This window comes from Eptatretus burgeri, chromosome 6 (assembly GCF_056783735.1).
Source record: "Eptatretus burgeri isolate ZD-2024b chromosome 6, Ebu_testis_v1, whole genome shotgun sequence".
Taxonomy (NCBI): Eukaryota; Metazoa; Chordata; class Myxini; order Myxiniformes; family Myxinidae; genus Eptatretus; species Eptatretus burgeri.
In genome coordinates this window covers 107,581,643-107,606,426 of record NC_140966.1, presented here as the reverse complement: position 1 = coordinate 107,606,426, position 24,784 = coordinate 107,581,643, and the positions used below count along the sequence as shown (strand labels likewise).

Below are 24,784 nucleotides of genomic sequence, written 5' to 3'. Positions count from 1 at the left end.
AACGAGTACAATTTGGAGAACTGTTTACGAGTCTCAGGGATGTTTCACTCATTCGTGTAACTCGTGAAACGAGTCGAAACGCGACTTTTGCAAGTCATCATGTGCTTACGAATCGACTGCGGAGCGGGAAACTCCCACGACGATCTAAAGAGCCGGAGCACGTAAAAGTGACGGTCGTGTCTGTATCACGTGATCGCAGCGTTATGCCGTTAAGTGATGGTAATATCTGTATCACGTGATCGCAACGTGACGATGTTTAACCTCCTTGCGATGCCGATCGCTGAACGTGCAATCCACAATGGCATTTCGGATATCGCATCAGCTATTTCCAAGACAATGCAAATTAGTTTTCTGACGTCACAATAAGGCCAAAGAAAATGACTGCTTGTATTGCATTGCGTCAATCCGAAACAGGTCGTGTATGCTGCAGCTTCAGCAGAAATAGTTTTTCTTTTTGTTTTGTTTGTACTTGATGATTTGATGGATCGTACTCTTTTCATAACGTCGGTGCTTCCGAAACAGTTTGTTGGCAAGGGTTGCACTGGATGGTTTACCATTGCCTTCCCTGCATTGTTTGTCCTTCCTTTATCCTTTCTTTTAATGCTGAATGCCATGCTTAAGTGTTTGGAATGACTTGGCCGGGGTTCGAACCAGCGACCTCTCAAACTCGAAGCGGACGCTCCAACTATTACTACCCCACCGGGTGTAGTACTTTCAGCACTTATAAACAGTCAAACTCGGCACAAGACCAGTTTGAGTTTTGGAACTATAACTTGTTTGTGTTTTGCAGAACTATATACTATAAAGTATTATAATGTAGTTATGTAGTTATGTAGTACTATAAAGTAGAACAGATATAAATCTGTATCATACATTTATGCATTAAAAAGTTACAAAGGAGTACGATGTAGGTGTATTGCACAGGCACACACGAAAATAAACCCTTCCCATCAAAATGACACGAGTACACACAGTTATTGGACAGAGCAAATATCTCAGGTGCGACGTGTACAGGTGATTCACCTTTTCTCGTTTATGTTTCAGGAATAAAGACTCATTAAAGGATCGGAGGAGGAGACCTGATGGGAAAACGAATTCCATCCCAGCACGAGGCATGCACGGAAATGCGCAAACTCCAGCACCCGGCGCCACACAGGTGAGTTCGCACCTTCCGAGCCGGACGACGTAAACACAATCGCAAGTCCAACGAGCCATTGGAAAATGTCCAACATGATGGTGTACAAGCACGCAACGGACCGAAAGGAGGAAAACACATTTTCTTTGCAACGCGACGGTTTGTTGCTTTTAACAAACGGCGAATCGCATGCAATGAACAAATGATTACGCACTCAAAATTAATAAGAATATGAAAATTAGATAACGATGCACTGAGGTTTTGTCGATGAAGGTGAAGTTCACATTGTTTACCGTTCGAGTGTCCGAGTTCGGAATCCTTGTTGTGCCGCCTTGCGAATGCGCATCGTGCATTCCCTGTTTTTACGCACGACATTGCGTGCGACCTGCCGAGCCGTTCCTTCTCTTCGTCCGTCCAGTGATTGGGAGTTCTGTTAAGAACACCTGGCACGGACACCTGTCGAGCAAATAGTCTCATCCACGCAGCTTCTTGATGACCTCGGGGTTTCGAGCAAATGTTGTGTTGTGCAAATATTATCCCGTACGATGAGTACGCTGCAATGAGACTGTTTGCTTCGAGGAACGCCAACAACCGTTTGTCGGTGTAACGTCGGTAGAAGTTTTCTAAAGAAATTCCGAAACGTTTTTCGGGAGTGTGAGTGAGTGTGAGTGTGCATACGTGTGCTCTGCATTATTGAAGATTGTTTTTCCAGTTGCTTTGCTTTCGGATTGAGATGGAAATGATCAACTTTTTCACGTCAAATACATCTTGTGCTTTCGCACGGTACGTTGCTCTCATTTGCAGTTTTCATTGTTGGGGAACGTGTCCGTTGCATCGCCGATGTGTCTGCCTGTTGCATTGGTGTGCACTTGATGTGCGTGCACAGCCGCATACCGTGTGTCGACAATTAATGACTCGTCTTCGGACTTTTGGGGTTGTTGTCCGTGCGGTTGTATCTGAGTGTGCTGCATGTACACAGGTTGTCTGTAGGGCTCCGAACACCTGGAGTTAGATGTCTGCCTTCTGTGTTCACCCTCCTTGGGTTTTTGTAATCCTTCGATGAGTAAAAATGTCGAGGAGGGGCGGGGGGGATGGTGGGGGCTATGGTTGTGGTTGCAGACGGGAAGGGGGGGGGGGTGAGGAAAGAGGGGTGTAAGAGAGGGGTCTGCGTCCATAAGTGTGAGAAATGAAATGGATGCCATGCAATGGCCATATCAGGCTGGTCTACATGGACGGCCATTTTATCTAGTGCTGCCTCGCCGTGCTGCGTGCGCTTTGCCTTGCATATGATGTGGCTCTTTCAAGCAGATCCGGTCGCTATGCGCAACGCTTTTGCACCTCTCACTGCCGCTTATTCGACTGTTACAATGAGCCAGGTGTCTGTGGCGTGGTGCCCGCTCCAAACTGGAGTGACCCTCGGGCGAGCAGCCTCTATGTTGCCTTCGCGCGTACAGTTTGCGCGGTGTGTGGATGGCACATTGTGATTACTCGGGCTGTTTTTTGGTTGTTGTCGCGGTCTCGTCCGTGGTATTGAAGAGTTCAGGACATGGCGCGCTTGAGTTCAATACACTGTGCTTGGGGATATTGAGGCATTTTCTCAGGCACGGTGGGCTCCAGGGGTGTCGATGAACGATGCTGGAGCTACCCGCGGATCCTTTTTGGGGTAAGGGCTTGCTGGCGACCATAAAAACAGCAAGCCCAGACCGCAAAAAGATCGGCGGGAAGCAGTGCTGCCTGGCGGACAGGCCGCGCCTGCCGCCTGCGGGAGCATCCGGGGAGCATGCGAGTCGAGAGCCGTCATCGGCAAGGGCTGCAGGCCGGCTCGGCTCGGGGGTAGCACAGCACAGGCTGTGTAGGAGCTGCTCTGCGTTGCGATTACAGATCGAGGGAAATCGACTCCTGTGCATCAGGAGCTCGTGCTTTATAAAGGCAGTGGCAGACAGAGGGTGGGGTAGAGATTGGGGTGTGGGAGGGGGGAGAGACAGCGAGAGAGAGAGAGAGAGGGAGAGAGAGAGAGGGGGAAAAGGAGGGGCAGCTCCACGCATGCCCAGTGTGACATTCGCGCCCTTTTCTTATCCCTCGTCCCTTCTTCGGAACACTTTCTCTTTCTTTCTTAATTTGTGACGCCCTTAGCGACCGAGCATCCGTGCTGACGCAGATGAAGCACCAAAAATGTGCAATGGGACCACCGCGGTGGTCCAGCTTCAACAGGTGTAGCGAACTGAGGAACCTTTTGACATACATGGCAAGCTGCAGGTGATTTATTAAATTTTTTTTTACCAAAACGTGGTAAAAACTGTTCGAGATGACACCAGAGTCAGTGACACAAAATACACCAGAGTACCGATACAGTCGTTTATGGACGAGGTGGTCTTGTGGCTGTTCAGAACTCATCTCAAATGTTTGCTCATCTCTACATTCTCAGTATGGACTCATCTTGACGAACGTGAAGCACCAAACGAGCAGAAATCGATCAAACTCACTTGGCCAGGACCTGACGGACCAGTCACTTCACGTGACTGTGCTTGGCATTGTATTCACCATAGGCTTTCTTGGCCTTTCTGACGAGATCTCTCGGAGACCCTTCTGACGAAACCCTTTCAAATTCATACGGTAACAAGAAAAAGAGCAATCAGGGATTACAAACCCTCGCCGGGACTTCTTTTGAGTGGTGTATTTTTTTAAAATAGATTTTAGGGTAAATCCAATATGGCTGCCACCCATGTGACTGATGATATCATATGTTTTTACCTTTTGTTCATCATGGACAGGCGGTCATACTTGTAAAGTTTCGCCGAGATTTGTTCAGCCATTTCAGAGAAGAAGATTTTTGAAGGTTTTTTAAAAATTATTTTCAAACAATATGGCTGCTGAATCACGTGACTGATGACATGATGAAATTTTTTTCTGTGGACCGTTTTCTCCCAAGATGACCCTCAAAAATGTTCATACTGATCGGATGTGGCGTTCTACATATGCAAGTATGACGTTATAACGAGGGTACCTATGACATCATAAAACATCGCACTCATTCCCAATGAGGAGTACTTGCCGTGTGCCAAGTTTCAATTTTTCCCTTGGTACAGTTTCAGAGATACAGAGGTTCAAAGTTTTTTTTCCGTTTTCCAATATGGCTACCATACCACGTGACCGATGACGTCATAATGGTCATTTTAACATTCCGCACGAGTAGTCGCACCAATTATGAAAATTTTGTCTCAATCCAACGAGCGGTTGCGGAGAAAAACATGAAAGTTTTGTGCAGACAAACGGACAGACAGACAAACAGACAGACAAACAAACGGACCAAAATGCAATAACCTCTCCTTTGGCGAGGGTAATAAACATCGATGAAATGGGATACTGCCCTCCAGCCAATAGAATAGAATGGGATACTACACTGTACTCAAACCTGTAGCTCTGCAGGTCTTTGTCATTAGATGTTATCATGTGTCCCATTTCATGACTTTTATTATGGTTTGAATTTTTTTTTTGTTCACCTTGTCAAAGCTCGTATCACAGCGCACAGCAAGGGGGGCATGAGACAAGAGGGGCGGGAATGGGAAGGACAAAACAGTGAGGAACAGAGACATTCGGAGATCTCTGGAAAGGAGAGGGATGGGGTGGGGAACATGGGGTATACAAGATGGACACTACAGGGATTTTCAGGAAGGAAAGCAGGGAATTTGAAGGAGGTGGGTTCGGGATGGATTAACGGGGGTAGAAAAGATCGAGGTTATGGATGGGGGGATTATAAGAGGTGATGGTGAACAGCTGTTTTGAAGGCCTGGAGGGAAGAATGGGATTGAATAGAGTGGAGGAGTTTATTCCAAAGGTGGGGGAAAAAGAGGAATGAAAGAGGGAAGATGAGCAGTGATTCGTGATTTTGGTAGTTTTACCAGAAGGGGGTTGTTGATGGACCTTGAGCGCCCTGCGGAAATATGGTGGGGACAAATCGCAAACAGAGCAGGGAGGGCGAGACCGGAGATGGGACGGTAGAAGACAGAAAGACCACCGACCAGCCTGCAATGAGAGAGCGAGAGGCCCAAAGACGCAGCCTCACCGCGGGAGATGCCAATGATCCAAAATGCCTTGGTTTCCACAGCGTGAAGCCAAGAAAGGTGAGAGGCAGGAGCACCAGCCCGGAGGGGAGAGCAGTACTCCATCAGGCAACGGACGAAAGCTTTGTATGTGGTAATTTGGTAATTTTGGGATTCCTTGTATGAATGAAAACAAGAATAATTGAATCAAATCCTGCCATTTTAAATACTCGAAAGGACCGATAAATATCACCAAGACGTGGAAGAGTGAACTGGAAATCACAGATTGATAGATTCATGGTGATGGCAATATAGTCCATGTGATCGGAAGAGACGTGATACTGCGTGCAGAATCCTGGAGGACGTCGACGTGGCCTTCGGTGAACGAAAGCTCATGACGTCACACAGCCACTCGACTCGACACGACAGTGATACCTTGCATTTCGACTACATGTCGCTCCAGGTCTATCAGTTTGTGTGTCAGTCCTTGCGAGTGGAATGGAAGCAAAAGTTTTGCATTTTAAAAATTGATGCCAGACCCATAATCTCTCTGTTGAATCCATTTTGATGTCCGTTTTTTTTTTCTTTTCTTTTTTTGTGCACATCATCGAGGTTCGTATGAGAGCTAACACACAGAATGCACAACAAGGGGGGTGGGTGGGCAGGAGACAAGAAGGGTGGGAGAAGGAAGGACAAAACAGTGGGGAACAAAGACATGAGGAGATCTGTGGAAGAGAGAGGGATGGGATGGGTACACAGGTTATACAAGATGGGCACTACAGAGACTTTCAGAATCTTACACGACAGGGACTTTCGGGAAGGAAAGCAAGGAATTTGAAGGAGATGGGTTTGGGGTGGATTAACGGGGGTAGAAAAGATCATAGTTTTGGATGGGGGAAGACAAGCAGTGGTGATGAACAGCTGTTTTGAAGACCTGGGGGAAGAGTGGGATTGAAGAGAGTGTGGGAGTTTGTTCCAAAGGCAGGAAAAAAATGAGGAATGAAAGAGTGAAGATGAGCAGTGATTCTTGATTTTGGTAGTTTTACCAGAAGGGGGTTACAGGTGGACCTTGAGCGCCCAACGGAAATTTTTTTGGGGGTTGGGGGGGGGGGAACGGGACAGATCTTAGACAGAGCAGGAGGGGCGAGAGCAGAGAGGAGACTGCAGAAGACAGAAAGACCACCGACCTGCCAGCAGTGAGAGAGTGAGAGGCCCAAACAATCAGCCTCACCACGGGAGATACCAGTGATCATATATGCCTTGGTTTCGACAGTGTGAAGCCAAGAAATGTGAAAGGTAGTAGCACCAGCCCAGAGGGGAGAGCAGTGCTCCATCAGGTTGCAGAGGAAAGCTTTGTTTGTGGTCAGGAGCTCAGGTGGGCCGAGGAAGGACTTTGCACGATGGAGGATTCCCGGTCGGCGACTGACTTTGGAAGCAAGATTGGAAATGTGGCTTTCCCAGGAAAGATCATGCAAATGGTGAGAGATTGTTGAGAACGTTGGGGGTGGAAGGAGGATGGTTCCAGATGGTCCTTTCGGAGAGACATAGTGAGAGTGTGAGAATTGTCAGGATTGAAAGAAAGACGTGTTCTACGTGTTGGACCAGTTTGTGATTTTACCCAGATCTGCAGAGGGAAGAAGCTGCTGCTTGCTGATTTGAGGGAAGACAGATGGCACGACAGACGGTTGAGTCATCAGCAAAGAGATAAAGAGGATTTTTCAGAGTCGGAGAGATCATTGATGAAAACTAGAAATATATCAGGGCCCAGAACGCTACCTTGAGGAACTCCAGCCTGGACAGGAAGAGGGGATGAGAGAACTCCATTTCGGGCCACACGTTGGCTGTGACTGTAGAGGAAGTCTGTGAGCCATGAGTGGAGATGTCCTTGTATACCACAGGAAGAGAGTTTGGTGAGCAGGGCAGAATAGAGGGTGAGAGGGTGAATAGAACAGAGAAAGGGTAAGCAAGAGCAGAAGAGCAGGTTTTTAGGACACGTGGGCTGATGCCGTCTGGACCGGTTGCAGAATCTGAGTCCAGGTTTGACAGCAAGCTCTCCACCTTGTCAGGAGAAAAGGACACAGAGTGCAAGGACAGCTGGGTGTGACTGCATAAGGTGGGTAAAGAAAGCAATGGGTTTTGGAAACAAGATTTAGAAGCAAACACAGAGTTTCGGCATTCATTCTTTTCACGTGTGGTGTCAGCTGTGCAGCCAGTTAAGGTAAGGGAGGGGATGGGGGAACATACACCAGAAACAGAGTTAACTCGATGCCATGAGGATTTGGAGGAGGGAGAGAAGTTTGAAAGTTCAGACTTGAGATGAGAAAGATGTTGTTTTCTGGCTCTCCTCATGGTAGACATACACTTGTTCCGAGCTTTCTGGAAGGAACTGAGATTACCCTCAGTTGGATGTGCTTTCCATGAGGCAAACGCAACTTCTTTCAGGACAACTGCCTCACCACAAGCTACAGTGTACCATGGGCAGGAGGAAGTGTTGGACAACTGAAGAGGAGAGGGGATAAATCTGTGCATGAGGGAGAGGAAGTTTCTTTACAAGAATTCCCAGGATGAGTTGATGTTGGAGAAAGTAGTGATAGGAGACCAGTCTCGAAGTTTGATGGCTGCTTGAAGTCCTTGCCAGTCGGCCTGACTGAAATGCCAGACTCGACGGCACTGAGGTGGTTCTCTAATAACAGCCAGAAAGATGTCTACTTTGACAAGCATGTGGTCAGATGAACCAAATGGAACGAAGGAAGATCAGCAGATGTTTTCAGGGAAATTGGTCAAAATCAGATCCAGAAGACATGGAGTACCGTTAGTTGAGATATGGGTTGGCCAATTGAATCAGTCCGAAGAAGTCACAGAAGTCTTTTGCTGAAGAGCCATGGCAGGTGAGGGAGGTACCCACACCCAACCAACTGGCATGATGATATTTGAAGTCACCACATATGAGGAAGAGAAAGTTGGGATGAAAGGATAGAAGTTGGTCCATGTTTTTGGCTTACGACATGTAAATGAAGCCATCACTGTTTAGTGGAGGGTACAATACACATAAACATGAGGTTAGAATGGAGAGGAAGCCACAGCCAGAGGTATTCCTCGGGGGGGGGGGTGTAAGGGAGTGAGGGAAGTGCATGGAGAGTGACGAATAAAGTCTTTGATGAAGAGAGCAACTCCTCCACCAGGACGAGGCTCAGGTCTGTCATACCGGAGGAGGGAGGAACCAGGTAGAGCTACAAGGGAGTCAAAGACGTCTTTATGGAGGAAAGTTTCTGTTAAGCAGATTGTGTTTGTTTTGACAGTGGCAACCTGTATGGAAAGATCTGTCAGGTTTGAGCGAAGGCCCCAGATAGTTGAGGTCCACACTGTCAAGGTAGAGGGAGGATAGGAGGCTTTGGCTGTAGGGGAGCAGAGGGGGAGAGTAGGATGAGGGAGGAGTGGCAAAGGTAATAAGGAGAGCTGTTGAAAGAGTGTGGGGGATTGCAGAAAAGCTTGGGGAGAGGGCCAGATGGGGAGGAGAAAAGGCTCTGTGATGCTGGGTTCAGGTACATTGGGGAGTAATAAGAGAGAAGACAGAAGGCAGTTGAAGTTTGGAGGAGGTGGAGTGATGAGATGGAGGAGAGAGGGCAGGGAAGGAGACAGTTTGTGGATGTGAGCGGGAGGCAAGTTTGAGAAGGGGGAGTGAGGGGGTGGTTGGAGGGAGAACGGTGAGTGGGGAGAGTTGAGGGAGAAGGGTGAGGGGGGGAGTTTTTGAGAAAGGTGAGAGGGAAGCTTGGAGGGGGGAAAGTGTGAAGGTTGCTTTTGAGTGGGAGGGGTGAAAGAGAAGCTTTGGTGAGGAGGGGAGATGATAAAAGCAGGCACGGCCATGGAAAAGGAGAGCAATTGGAGAGTTGGGAAGAGGGGAAAGATGAGACTTGGTGGTGGTCTGGTGAAGAATGGAGTGGGCAGGGGAAGGTACACGATTTGAGGGGTTCGTAAGAGGGGGAAGTGAGATGAGAGGAAGGAAGGAGCATGTTTGTGGTCATTATTCTACTGATTGAGAGAGAGAGAGAGAGAGATATCTGTTGGGTTCGAATGGAGCCCACAGATGTTAGAACACCACACACTTTGGGACAACAGAGGAGGAGCTGATACTGAAGCAGAAGACAGTGATGAGGTACAAAGAGCGGAGTTAGAATGAGGGGCAGAGGGGTAAGAAGAGGGTATAACAGGTGAGGGGTTAGGAGTTGGTAGATTTCAGTCGGTAGGGTGAATTGGCACTGAAGTTGGAAAAAAAAAGGATTGGTGGAGCACGATCATAGATTGCAAACTGGGATTGAAAATTTTTTTCTATCAGAGATGCGACTCAGGACATAATGTGAGGGATGCCACAAAGGAGAATTAAGAGAATGGAGAAAAGAAATGTTGTAGCCTCAGACTTTGTACACACGGGATGAAGGAGAGGTCAAATTGAAAGCAGTCTGTTGAAAAATAAAAAGAGCACTTTTGAAGAGAACACGGTGATTGTGGAGCACAGGAAGACCTTAATTGCACTGGACCTGATCTATGTGGAGTTTGGGAGTAATTCTCTGCTCTGTGGTCCGAGACACGTCAGGAATATTTCCACTACCTGCAGTATACCTCTACCTATACCTATACCTGGTGAATACCAGTTCCACTCTCCATTTAAAGCATCATTTCCACTGGAAAGCCTGTAGAACTTCTTTTTTGTGTTACTGATTGTCTCCCAAACACGGCGCGTTATTGCATGCGTCCGAAGCTCACCCTGAACCCAACCCCATGGATGGTTCAGATGTTCTCCCTTCCGGTTTAACCTTCCTTGGCAGTGATTGACCACTCGTTGGGCTATGCTTGAGCTTCAAAGCACATAATTTATCTTCTCTTTGTATTCAATTGGTTTCAAGCTCCTTTCCACTTTGATTTAGACCTTTTCCTTTCCATTTCGTTTTTCCGATAAAGGTGCCGTCATGCACTCAGGTTGCCAGGTTGTCCTTTCGGTTATGTCATTGTTATATTTTTATGCTCCTTTCCTAGTTGCTTATGAACCACTGTATTTTTTTTTTTTTTGCTGACAATGAAGCAACTCAGATCGAATAGGTGTTGTTGTCCAGGATTGGATGTGAAAGTGACCTTTTTTGTGTGCTGAAATCCCTCGTGACAATTACAATCTGCCCCTTTGCATTGCGGTCCCTTTGATGCATCTCGCTCTGCAGTCACTTTATAAACAGAAACAGATCAGGTTTGTGGACAACCAATTGACGGTGTCAGGGGCTACATCTTCTCCGGAAGGGTGCTGATGGTCCACAACTGATTGAAATGGTGTGTCTTTTGGCTGAGGTGCATATTAATAGTCATTTTACCTTTTACTACCAGTTTTGTACATTGCATTTTCTATATATCCTTAGATGAGATGACATGACATGACAAGGACCACACTCCGTTACGTTGCAGAGTACGGGTGCTGCCGAAGCAATTACCTGCTGGTTTGCTCTTGCCTTCCCAACAGTCCATCAGGGCAGGAATTTGTAATTTGTTTTGGGTGCCGGTGATAACTCTCGCTCTCTTTCTCTTTCTCACGAGGCCATTCCGCCAGGCCTCTCACTAGGCAATTGTGCCAGTCCAGATGTCATCATATCATATACCAAACAAAAATACACATACCATGGTGCACAACATACCATGGCTGCAGTATACCTGTATAACGGTGTGTAGCACTTGCTCGTGCAAGGTACGTGAGCAAAGTCCAGAAAATTGACATCATTTGGCAACTATGAGCTAAAAGAGGAATTTAAATGATTCGGTTAAGATTTTACCATTTCTGTAAACAATTAAGCTTCAAATATATACACTTTAATAGTTTAAATGTATTCTGAATCAATGCTTCGTTGCAAATAACAGCGAGATAATTACCAACAATTGACAAAAACCCTCTGTTAACCCCCTCCCCAACCCCTCAACCCCCCCCTTTTTTCTCACATAACCCTGCTATATCCTTGCTATGATAGTATCAAAAGTGACATTTGATCATTCCATTTTTAACCGCATTATGTTTCGTGTAATCCTCCCTCAGACGGATCACAGATACTCGGAGCCATTTTGAGACGAGTCCATTCACGAAAGGAGCACAAAATGCACTATCTGTCAATAATTTCCTTCATGTTGTAAAATGTCTCATCGAATGTGCTCTTACAAGCACATTCGCCACTCATACAGTGAGTGGTTTATTAATTGAGTGGAGGTGATGTCATTTTGCATCGCCTTATGAACCGAAGCGGTTAAGGCTTACTTTGTTTGCGGCTGAGGAGGTGAGCAAAAACAATACCATGCACAAGACATTGTGCATTGTTTGGAAAACATATTGATGTGACCCATTTTTAGGTCAAATCACAGGTCAAATGGGCAGACAGACTGAACCTAAGTAGATATAAAGAGGGAGAATTAAATGTGGCATTGGAGAGAAAATCCAATTTGAATGATTTCTATGATGGTTCGGCCTGCTATGGTCCACAAGGTCCTTGTATTAACGATTAATTCATAATACAAAACTGGTGCAGTGACTCATTAATTCACTTTGATTGAACACTAACATTAATATTGCAAATACGTACAGTGCCGATAAAAAGTCTACACCCCCCCTTCAAATTTTTCACCTTTTGTCGCCTCATAACCTGGAATTAAATTGCATTCAATCAGACTTTTTTCCCCTCCATCTTCATTTACACATTGTAAACCTATAACTTCCAAATGAAAAACAAATTCTACAAATTTCAGGAAATTCATTAAAAAAGAAAAAAAATACAAAACTAGAATATCTTGGACAGATGAGTGTCCACCCCCCTGAGTTAATACTTGGTGGAAACACCTTTAACAGCAATTACAGCTGTGAGTCTGTTGGGATCGGTCTCTCCCAGCTTTGTACACCTTCATTGGGAAATATTTGCCCATTATTCTCCACAAAACCGTTCAAGTTCAGTCAAGTTGCGAGGGGAGTGTTGAGGGACAGCATTCTTCAAGTCATGCCACAGATTTTCGATTGTGTTTAGGTCGGGGCTCTGACTGGACCGCTCAAGGACATTTATCTTTTGGTTCCTTAACCACTCCAGTGTAGCTTTGGCTCTGTGCTTCGGGTTGTTGTCACGGTGAAAGGTGAACTTCCATCTCAATTTCAGCTTTCTTTCAGAGGGCAGCAGGTTTTCCTCGAGTTGCTCCATCCATTTTCCCTTCTATCCTGACAAGTACCTCAGTCCCTGCTGATGACAATCATCCCCATAACATGATGCTGCCATCACCATGCTTCACAGTAGGGATGCTGTTCTTTGGGTGATGTGCTGTGTTGGGTTTGCACCAGATGTTACGTTTTGCATTTAGGCCAAAAAGTTCCATTTTGATTTCATCAGACCACAAAACTTTTGTCCACATGGCTTCGGCATCTCCTGAATGTTTTTTGCATACCTCAAATGGGACTCAAGGTGGGCTTTTTTGAGAAATGGCTTTCTTCTTGTCACCTTACCATGCAGGCCACTTGTAGAGTGCTTCGAATATTGTTGTCACATGCACACAGTGACCAGTCTTTGCCATGAAGGCATGTGGCTCTTTCAAATTTGCCAATGGCTTCTTGGTGGCATCTCTGATCAGTCTCCTCCTTGCTTGGTCATCCAGTTTTGAGGGACGGCCTGATCTAGGTAGGGTCTTGGTGGTACCATATGTCTTCTGCTTCTTAATGATTGTCCTGACTGTGCTCCAAGGGTTTAAATTTTTAAAAACATTGAAAAAAAACACAAAAAAACCCTTTCTCCCTCTATACCCACAAGTACTGATCCTTATTCTTCTTCCTCCTCCTGCCATCACACCATCTTCCTTCTATTTGAGTTGACCCATTCTCAACATTACCTTCACGATTTCTTCCGACAACCTTCCATTCCATAATCTTACCTAATCTATCTATAATTCCAGCAATGTGTGTGTGTGTGTGTGTGTGTGTGAGTGTGTGTGACCGCTGTTTCTCAACAACCACTGGTCCGATCTAATTGAAACTTGCCAGGTATATTGCTGGGGACCTGAGTATGTGCCTTTTCAAGGTTTGATATTAATCGGGAAAGTGGTTCCCAAGTTATGGCCATTTATTTACCAAACCAATGACAAGACACGTTCCTGCGTGGGCGTGGCCGATGGGGAAAGGACGCCTTTGTTACCGTGGCATAGGAGTGGCAATGGTCAATGGCAGCGAATGTCATGGCAAGCAAAGACAGGGAGGTAAACTTGATTTTAATTTGGATTTTAATTAACTCTGTGTGTGTGTAAGTATCACAGCAGTTGTTACTTCAATGCAAGCGATAATTCGTGGAATGCATGTGATCATTCCGTACGGGCACGCACCACTTCCAGATGGTGATGACTTATTGTATTCTAATAATTTCTCGATTTCGAATGCGCATTTATAGATAAACACAATGCCCCAATCCAGTTGTCATTTACGAGAACGAAGGAATGGCCTGTGTAGTTGTTTGAAAGTTTTTTGTTTTTTGGTTTGCACATACGGCCACACACGTACAGGCATGCAAGAGTGAACGGCCTGTGTGGTTGTTGTTTCTGGCACGTGTTTTTTTTTTTTTTTGGTTTGCACGTAGGCCACGCACGTACGGGCACGCGAGAGCGAAGGAACGGCCTGTGTGTTTGTTTCTGGCATGCGGTCTGAAAGTTTCATTTTCATTATTATTTTTATTTTTTGCACGTACGGCCACGCACGCACGGGCACGTACTCGTCTTCAAAAATCCATCAAAAAAAAATACGAAAAATAATAATAATAAAATAATAAGAATAAAACAGTCTCTTATAATGTTTCAACATCCTCTTTCACACTTGTCGTCCTCATTACTGTATCATAATTCACGACCCTTTTTCTTCATTTTTCATAATTCACGACCCTTTTTCGACAGACTGCTCTCAATTCGACTTTTCCTTCACACATTGTCGAAAAAGTCCGACTGTTGCAGCGTTTCTTCTCTCCATTCTCTGGATTCGCCTTTATTACATCCCTCAAGAAATGTGTTTAGTTACATTTCTGACATAAAAATTAAATTTAAAAAACCCAGTTTACTATGGAGTATACATGTTCGCTTTTCATCAATCATCCTTTTTTTACAACTTCAGTGCCAATTCACCCCTCTCACCTCTCCCTCTCAAGGCAACCATAACACTTCTCCTTCCAAGGTTCCCTCCCACCTTTCTCAAAAACTCCCCACTCACCTTTCTCCAGCAACTCTCCCCACTCACTCGCCCTTCTCAAATTTGCCCCCCCCTACCTCCACCACATCGACAAAGCTGCCTCCTTTCCCTGCCCTCTCTCCTCCAGATGATCACTCCACCTCCTCAAATCCTCAACTGTCCTCTACCTCCCCACTGTACCTCAACCCAGCAACACAGAGCCTTTTTCCTCCTCCTCCTCCTCCTCCTTCTCCTCATCGGGCACTCTCCCGAAGCTCTTCTGCAATCCCCCACACACATTCAATAACTCTCCTCACCTTCCCCACTCTTCCCTCATCTTACCTTCCCCCTCCCCTCCCTCCCCTGCACCCAAAGCCTCCATCCCTCCCTCTTCCTTTACAGTGTGGACCTCAAACAACCAGGGCCTCCGCTCAAACCTGACAGATCCTTCCATCGAGGTTGCCACTGACAAACCAGACAATCTACCGAACAGAAACTTTCCTCCTTCAAGACGTCTCTGACTCCCTAGTATCTCTCCCTGGTTACTCCCTCCTCTAGTATGACAAACCTGAGCCTCGCCAAGGTGGAGGAGTTGCTCTCTTCATCAAAGACTCTATTCCTCACTCTTCATACACTGCCCTCACTCCCCCATACCCCCAGGAATACCTCTGGCTACAGCTTCCCCTCCACTCCAACCTCATGTTTATACGTGTACTGTACCGTCCACCAAACAGTGATGACTCCATTTACACCTCACTATCAGAAAACATGGACCAACTTCTACCCTCTCATCCAAACTCTCTCTTCCTCATATGTGGCGACTTCAATTGTCATCATGCCAGTTTGTTGGGTGTGGGTACGTCTCTCACCTGTCATGGCACTTCAGTAAAAGACTTATGTGACTCATTGGGACTGACTCAATCGGTCAACTTCCCGACCCCTATCTCAACCAATGGTACTCCATCTCTTCTGGATCTGATTTTGACAAATTTCCCTGAAAATATCTGCTGTTCTTCCTCCACTCCCATTGGTTCTTCTGACCATGTCCTTGTCAAAGTAGATATTTCTCTGGCTGTTTTAGAGAACCACCTCAGTGCTATCGAGTCTGGCATTTCATTCAGGCCGACTGGCAGGGACTCCAAGCAGTCATCAAACTTCTCGACTGGTCTCCTATCTCTACTCTCTCCAACATCAACTCATCCTGGGAATTCTATCAAAGAAACTTGCTCTCCCTCATGCACAGATTTACCCCCTCTTGTCTTCAGTTGTCCTACCCTTCCTCCCTTGGTTCACTGAAGCTTATGGTGAGGCAGCTGTCCTGAAACAACTTGCCTTTGCCTCATGGAAAGCAAATCCAACTGAAGGTAATCTCAGTTCCTTCCATAAAGCTCAGAACAAGTGTGTATCTCCCCTCAGGAGAGCCAGAAAACAACATCTTTCCAATCTCAAGTCTGAACTCTCAAACCTCTCTCCCTCCACCAAATCCAGTTGGCATCAAATCAAATCTGTTTCTGGTGGACGTTCCCCTCCATCCCCTCTCTTACCTCAAATATCCGCCCTGCTGAGACTGCACGTTAAAAGGCTGAATGCCGAAACTCGGTGTTTGCATCGAAATCTTGTGTCCAAATCCCATCGCTTTCTGAACCCACCTTATCCAGTCGCACCCAGTTGTCCCAGGACTCTGTGTCCTTTTCTTCTGACAATGTGGAGAGCTTGCTGTCAAACCTCGACTCAGATTCTGCAACTGGTCGAGACGGCATCAGCCCATGTGTCCTAAAATCCTGCTCTACTGCTCTTGCTTACCCTTTCTCTGTTCTATTCACCCTCTCATTTGCTCAAGGTCATCTGCCATCTGCTTGGAAACCAGAAAACATTATTACTTTGCATAAAAAATGTGCAAAAACAGATTCCTGCAACAACAGACCAATCTGCCTTCTGCCAATCATCAGCAAGGTTATGAAATCCATCATCACTTCAGACCTTAAATCCTTCCTCTTCTCCAATAGCTTGTTTTCCGATAATCAATTTGGTTTCAGACAAGGTCACTCTACCCTGGAGATGCTGCTTCTGCTCTCCCAACAATGGATGGAAGTCCTCAATGCCGGACAGGAAATCAGAGCCATATCCCTCGACACATCGCATGCTTTTGACACAGTGTGGCACCCTGCCCTGCTCACCAAACTCTCTTCCTATAGTATCCAAGGCCATCTCTACTCATGGCTCGCAGACTTCCTCTCCTGTCGCAATCAACCTGTGGCCCTTAATGGAATTCTCTCATCCTCTCTTCCTGCCAAGGCTGGAGGTCCTCAAGGTAGTGTTCTGGGCCATGTTATTTTTCTGGTTTTCATCAACTATCTCTCCGACTCTCTGGAAAATCCTCTTTATCTCTTTGCTGATGACTCCACCCTCTGCCGTACCATCTGCCATCTCTCAGACCGGCAAGCAGCGGCTTCTTCACTCTCTGCAGATCTGGATAAAATCACAAACTGATCCAACACTTGGAACATGTCTTTCAATCCTGACAAATCTCACACTCTCACTATGTCTCTCTTAAAGGACCATCTGGACCCCCCCCCCCCCAATCTACCTTCTCAACAATCCTCCTGAAGAAGTCCTTTCAGTCGGCATCCTCCGTCATGCAAAGTCCTTCCTTGGCACACTTGTGCTCCTGACCACATACAAAGCTTTCATCCACAGCTTGATGGAGTACTGCTCTTCCCTCAGGGCTGGTGCTCCCACCTCTCACCTTTCTCAGCTTCACGCTGTGGAATGCAAGGCATTTAGGATCATTGGTATCTCCCTTGATGAGGCTGAGTCTTTGGGTCTCTCACTCTCTCACTGCAGGCAGGTCGGTGGCCTTTCTGTCTTCTACCATCTCATATCCTGCCTGCCCCCCCCTGCTCTGTCTGTGATCTGTTCTCCCCCCACCCCTCCCACATATTTCCATTGGGCACTCAAGGTCCACCAGCAACCCCCTAAAGGTGAAACTACCAAATTCAAGAATCACTGCTCACCTTCACTCTTTCATTCCTCTTTTTTACAAACTCTGGAACAAACTCCCACACTCCAATCCCATTCTTCTCTCCATGTCTTCAAAACAGCAGTTCACCACCATCTCTTATCTTCCCCAATCCAACACCATGATCTTTTCTATCCCCACAAACCACCCCCAAACCCACCTCCTTCAAATTCCCTGCTTTCCTTCCTGAAAATCCATCTGGTTTACCTCATGTACCCCACCCCATCGTTTTTCCTTCCACAGATCTCATCATGTCTCTGTTCCCTCCTGTTTCTGCTTCCTTCTTCCACCCCTCTTATCTCCTGCTCACTTTGGCATATGTTCTGTGTGTGCGCTCTTATCCAAGCTTCGATGTTATGTTCAAAAAAAAAAAAAATCATAACCAGCACACTAAAAGGAATTATCACCACACTAGACTGAATTCTAGACAAGACAAACGAATATGGGAAGACATGTAAACAACAAATAACTAGAACGGCACTCGGTGGAGCGCTTGTCTCCGTCACGTAATGCCTGATCCACGAGAACATATCGGGCGCATAATATTTTTGAATTAAATAATTCTCGTGCCCAGATCCGAATTCGGATCTTCACCAAAATCGAATAATTTTGTCCTTGCCACACACCCAACTTTTCCACCAAGTTTCATCCGAATCCGTCAACAACTTTTTGAGATATCATGTTGCATACCGTTTTTGGCCCGATCTCTCAATGGTGAGAAGTCACTGAAAAACTCCAGTAGTCAGATCCGGATCTTCACTAAAATGTCATCAGTTCATCTTTGTCACACACCGGGCCTGTGAACAAAATTTCATCTGGATCCGTGCACAACTTTTTTGAGATATCCTGTACGCAAACAAACAAACAAACAGACAGACAGACAGAAAGGGGTGAAAACATAACCTCCTTCACCTTCGGTAGCGGAGGTAATAATAACAATGAATTATTTAAGTAAATACGGGGTAATAAACAGTTTAGGTCCAGTGTGGGCCCATTGAGGAACAGCACCGGGAGAGTGATTGGTGGGGAAAGTGAGATGGCAGGCTTATTAAACAGTTCCTTTGCTTCAACATTTACACTAGAACAGTCAGGAGAATTGCCAATAGCTGAGAGTATCTATCAAGGAGGTGAGGAAGGGCTTTCACAGAAGATCCAGGTTGGAGTGGAGGAAGTGAAGAAGCATCGAAGAAAGCGAAGAGTACGTGATAAAGCACATGTGTACAGGACCAGATAAAATGTGCACGAGTGGCACTTTCAAAATGACGTAATCCGCTCCAAAATGCTTGGTGGGCATGTGCAGAAACACAAAAGATGAAGAGTTTGGGTCGAAACAAAATTTGCGCACATGCTTTGTGCACATTTACAGTAAGCCATAGCTACACCGGCTATTGGGGTATGCTCACATTTTTCGTGTGTGCGAGATATAGATCATTACTTGAAATAGCTCACAAAGCTTCAGAAAGAAGCTTGGAAATACTTGGAAAAGCACCTGAGAGAAAGGGCTGTGCGTCCGCACAATGAAGGACTTGGAAAACTACCACAGTACGCTGAACGGGCAGCTGCTCATACCAGCAGCTGCAAACTCCCGATGATGTGGGACGGTATAAGACCTAAAAGGAAGGATGTATGCGAAACAAACCCCCGATGGATCACTATTACCAGTGAATGGACTGTGTATCTGGATTAGGTGTTTCTGAACACCAATGGGAAGCACATGTCTGGGGTTTGTGAATGCTCAGGGTATGTTTAAAATTATGATATTTACTACTTCTCATGCTTGCAAGGAAAGAGGGGGGTGGGAGTGGGAGCTGTATCAGCTGTGAGGACCATTATAAATATATCAGGTTTTTTTTGGTTCTGGGGCCACAAGAGACCTTATGCGACATTTTTGCATCTGTTGGTAAAAGTGTGTTTCTGATATATCCAAGGCCACTGCTCGCTTGTACAACAGGAAAAGGTACAAGCCTACCACCTCTTATCTACAGATATTTTTCACATTTCCTCCATCTCCACAAGTCCAATTTACATTTAGGGAGAAGGCAAAGTAGTCTTCTTCTTCTTGCATATGGCAGCTTGGCTGCCAGGTCACTATCATTTTGTTGGGACATGACTATGCCACTGATTTTATGCCCCTATACCAGTACACTGGTACTCCTTTCACCAACCGCAGGATGACAGGTTGAGTAAGCCCCACCTGGTGTTAATTCACTGGCAAACAGGACTCAAACTCAGAACCCTAAGATCGCAAGCCAGGCACAATAACCACTAAGCCAACAACAAGCTTATAGTAGATAAGTGTGATGTTAATAGAGCGAACAAGCCGGTAGGCGACATGGGTGGTCGCTAGACTAAGGCGAATTTGAAATATGTAAATAAGAGAACACATCAGATGGCATTTTTGCCGTTCGTTGTTCCATATAGGAACATGACGAGCAACTGTCCATTCATCATTTGTGTTCGATTCCCTAACCCTACGTTCGGGAATCCCAACGCAAACGTTGGGGTGAAAGCATATCTCTATTATAATACCAAGCTTGCACACTAAAAACTCGGCTCGCCGTCACACAATCCCTATGAAATTGCTGTGGCACTTAGCGGACATGCCGACAATGTTTGGGAAGTCTTGGCGTTCCATAGTACCACTTGCATTTTGCACAATGCGTATTTTTATCATTCCCCGTGTACGTTCTGTCGTCTGCTACCAGCTATGTTGTACTGCTATCCCGTGCATGTGCACGGGCATCGCTAGTAGTAATACAATTGCATACTAGTCATACAGTTTTTGACGGATTGTGCTGAATTTTTTTGACAAAGAGGTTGATTATAGTGTGCATAAAAGCGTGGAAGCCGATTTTTTGATTTTCGAAAAAAAAAAAAAATTGTTGGATTTTTTTCAAAATTTTCAAAGTACCGTTGCTAGGCAACGGTGGTGTCCATAGCAACGGTGCTCAAAAGCATAGAACTAGATCCTGGTATGAACCTACCAGTAAAGTTTCATCAAAATCGGTTGAATCCTCTGGCTTCCATTACATACAAACATACAGACAAGCCGGTAGGTGACATGGGTGGTCGCTACATAATTGCATACTAGTCATACAGTTTTTGACGGATCGGCCTGAAATTTTTTGACAAAGAGGTTGATTATAGTGCGCATAAAATCCTGGAAGCCGATTTTTGAAAAAATATATTTTTTTAGGATTTTTCAAATATTTCAAAGTCCCGTTGCAAGAGGTCAGGTTCGATCTGTGACCTGCTACAGGTCAGGTCAGGTTCGATCTGTGACCTGCTACAGGTACCATGTAAACCTGTACTAACCTGTTCCATGGTCGGGTTGTCGGCGACTAAACCGTCTCCCCCACCAGGTTTTCTGGTGAGGAGGGTGTTTGGATATGGACACCCAGCAGGATTAAAAACAAAACCTGTCAAAGGGCGGAGGAGCTCCTTGTGAGCCAACGGCCATCCATATCTAGTGCCCAACTGTGTCTGCGGACGTCCTCCTGCAGTTGGGGTCACTTCTTATTAGGAGGTTGGTGGCAGGATTTGCACTCCGGCCACCGTAAAACCCTTCATTCCGCAAAACGCAAAAACGCAAAAAAATCTGAAAACCCACTCCGTGGGAGTACCTCCTGTGCAGCTTCCCTTCGCAGGGCAGCTCACCGGATGACGGGATTGGGGCAAAGCCTTCGGGACCCCCAATCGTTGATAGGAGGGAAACCACGGGGTAACATCCCTGGGTCAGATTGCGGGAGAGTGTGTCGGAGTGGTGCTGAGGTGTCGTCCACCAGACGGCGGTCTCCTTGGGTTAACCTGAGGCGGTCCCTTCGGGTGGGTGCCTGGAATGTCCTATCCCTAAGAGAGGATGATCACCTGTCTCTGTTATCATCTGAGCTCAAGCGTTTGGACATCGGGATTGCAGCTCTCTCTGAGGTTCGGAGACCGGATTGCGGCGAGATAATGGTGGGTGGTTACACCTACTATTGGTCTGGTCGCTCTGATGGTTACCATGCCCAAGGAGTTGCTGTAGCTGTGTCCAATAAGCTGACCCCAATGATAATTGAGGTAACACCGGTCAACGAGCGTATTATGAGATTAAGGATTCGTCACTCCTTAGGTGTCATTTCCCTGGTCTCTGTTTATGCTCCGACTGAGGCGAGTGATCTCACCGTGAAGGATGCATTCTACGCCACACTCGAGTCTGTGGTTGATCAGTGCCCCAGACGAGATACACTTCTAGTCTTGGGGGATTTCAATGCATCGACTGGAACTGATAGGGACGGTTATGAGGTGTGTGTTGGTCCCCATGGGTCAGGAACTATGAACCAGAATAGCACTAAGTTCCTTGACTTTGCAAGAAGTCATGGACTTAGGGTGGCTGGTTCATGGTTTCAGCGCCCACAAGCTCATCGCTGGACTTGGTATTCCAATGCTGGCGGTGTGGCAAAGGAGATTGACCATGTCCTCATTGACGGTCGTTGGAGGATGATCCAGAACTGCAGGGTCTACCGGAGTGCTCAGTTCCTCAATACTGACCACAGGCTTGTTGTAGCAACTCTAAAGCTGCACCTTAAATCCTGGAGAATGGTACCATCCCAGCCGAGGCTGGATGTTGCCAAGCTCAGGGATGAGAGAGTAGCTGAGGAGTTTGCGAACAGGCTGAGTGGACACTTGGGGGTCTGGGTGCTTTGGGGGTCCTGAAGAGTTGTGGAGCACCTTCAAGACCACCGTCCTTGATGTTGCCGGTGGATGCCTTGGAGCTCACCGCAGGGCAAAGAAGAATTTTGTCTCTCAAGGGACACTGGATACCATTGACCAGAGTCGCAGGGCCAGGCTGAATGGCAGAGCTGAGCTGTTCAGGGAGCTGAGGCGTAAAACTGTACGTGCACTGAGGGTGGACAAGGAGGCCTATGTGCGAGGAATCTGTGAGGGGGTAGAGCATCACCTGTGGACAGGTGATTCTCGTCCCGCTTACAGGGGAATTCGCGCATTACGTTCATCCAAGCCCATCCCTCGGAGCACTACAGTTCGAGCAGAGAGTGGTAGGCTCTTGACAGAGGAGTTTGAAGTGAAGGCCCGCTGGGCCGGTTACTTTGAGCGGTTGTACCAGGCTGATCCCCCAGCTGTCGAGTTGGACGTCAAGGGTGTTACAATCCCTGTTGCTGACCCTCGAATCAACTGTGGTCCACCTACGCTTGTGGAAACACGGGCTGCGGTGAACCAGTTGAAACGGGGCAAAGCTCCAGGGATCTGTGGCATCCATGCTGAACTTCTCAAGGCTGGTGGAAATGCTGCACTCGTGTCGTTGCATGCAGTTTTGTGCTCTGCCTGGAACACAGGCATCATCCCAACTGACTGGAAGAGGGGCCTTGTTGTCCCTCTCTGGAAAGGGAAGGGTGATCGCCAAGACTGCAACAACTACCGAGGGGTGACGCTGCTCTCAGTGCCGGGCAAGGTCTTTGCTCGGATAATTCTCGATAGGGTTCGCCACCATCTGCTTGAGCACCAGCGTCCAGAGCAGTCAGGCTTTACACCAAAGAGGTCAACGATTGACCGTATCCTTGCACTTCATGTCCTCACCGAACGCAGACAAGAGTTTCGGCAGGGGCTGCTTGCAGCCTATGTTGATCTCTGTAAAGCGTTCGATTCAGTGAATCGGGACGTCCTCTGGAGGATTCTTGGTCTTCGTGGGGTGCCACCAAAACTGATCGATCTGATGTCTGAACTCTACTCTGGTACTGAGAGTGCTGTGAAGTGTGGTGGTACCATCTCTGACTTATTTCCAGTTGTTACTGGAGTTCATCAGGGATGTGTACTTGCCCCCACACTTTTCAGCACTTGTATGGACTGGATTCTAGGGAGGATGTCGGAGAGATCAAGTTGCGGTGCGTCATTTGGGAATGTCAAGATCTCGGACCTTGACTTTGCAGATGATGCAGTCATCTTTGCGGAGACTTTAGACATCCTCTTGGGGGCCCTCGAGGTGCTGAATGAGGAGTCGGAGCCGTTGGGATTACGGGTTTCTTGGGTCAAAACTAAGATCCAGGCTTTCGGTGACATCTTGGATGCTGCTGTCCTGTCTGTGTCTGTTTGTGGTGAGGATGTTGAGGTCGTGGAGAGATTCACTTACCTTGGCAGTGATATTCATGTCTCTGCTGGCTGCGAGTCAGAGGTCAATAGACGTCTGGGTCGGGCCTGGGGAGTCATGGATTCACTGGATCATGGGGTGTGGCGCTGCCGGTACCTGTGCGGGAGGACGAAAGTCCGAGTCTTCAGGTCCTTGGTACTTCCAGTCTTGCTCTATGGGTGCGAGACTTGGACTCTGACCAAGGATCTGAGACGGAGACTTAATTCCTTTGGTACCAGGTCTCTTCGGAGAATCCTTGGCTATCGCTGGTCGGATTTTGTGTCCAACGAGCGGTTGCTGAGAGAGACTCGGATGAGATTTGTTACCTGCATAGTCCGTGAGCGTCAGTTGCGGCTGTATGGACATGTGGCTCGTTTTCCTGACTCTGATCCTGCTCACCAGATTCTCTCAGCGAGGGAGTCTCATGAGTGGAGGAGGCCAGTGGGCCGACCACGTGCCTCATGGTTGCAACAGATTGACCATCATCTCAAGGAGATGGGGATGGGCCTGGCATCTGCCTGGGGGATGGCCAGACGGAGGCCCCTGGAGTACCGGCGGAAAGTGGACGCAGCGACGTGCTGTTCTGGCACATGCTCCCATACCTGACCTGACCGTTGCAAGACAAAGGTGGTGTCCATAGCAACAGTACTCAAAAGCATACAACGACATCCTGGTATGAACCTACCAGTCAAGTTTCATCAAAATCGGTTGACTCCTCTGGCCTCCAGAGCTGTCCATTACATACAGACAGACATACAGACAGACGGAAAACCTGAGAGTAAGGCTAGTCTTGCGACCACCCAATAAGTGTGACATTAACCAATAAGTTAACAGCTAATCGGAGTCAAGACAGGCACAAGTGGATTGGAGAGTAACAACTGTAACCATTATTTAAAACATTAAAAAAAACATTGGGGCAATAGCCCAGGGCGCTCACCTGGTTGCAGCTGGATAAGATAGCCAGGAAACCACTGGTAGGCAGGGAAGACCCACAAAATATGTAACGAGGAAGAAAGTAAATCCCTATGGATTTTGTTTTTTTGAATGCCATGAAAAAACTTCAGTACATCACGGGTGATAAAGGTTGTGGTCAAGTTTCATCGAAATTGTGTGTGTGGTTTCAGAAAGGAAAGCAAATGCATATTTTGGGGGACAACTCCTCAGTCGACCCCCCCAGAACCCAATTTTTTTTCATGGCGTGAACAATCTTTGGTACATCACGGGTGATGAAGGTTGGGGTAAGGTTTCATCGAAATCCGATGTGTAG

At 46.8% G+C, this 24,784-nt stretch overlaps 1 protein-coding gene across 4 annotated transcripts in view; it reads left to right on the top strand.

Annotated features, from left to right (window-relative positions):
- The window catches only part of LOC147025557 (uncharacterized), a 180,610-nt gene that overhangs the window by 97,264 nt on the left and 58,562 nt on the right, over window positions 1-24,784 (top strand). For all 4 annotated transcript variants that reach the window (XR_015059571.1, XR_015059570.1, XR_015059569.1 and 1 more), the window contains one exon: window positions 1,045-1,156. Coding sequence is in view for 1 of the 4 variants with exons in the window: in XM_085886629.1 (XP_085742755.1) it covers window positions 1,045-1,156 (112 nt within the window). In the remaining 3 variants the exon portion in view is untranslated. The remainder of the gene's footprint in view (window positions 1-1,044; window positions 1,157-24,784) is intronic.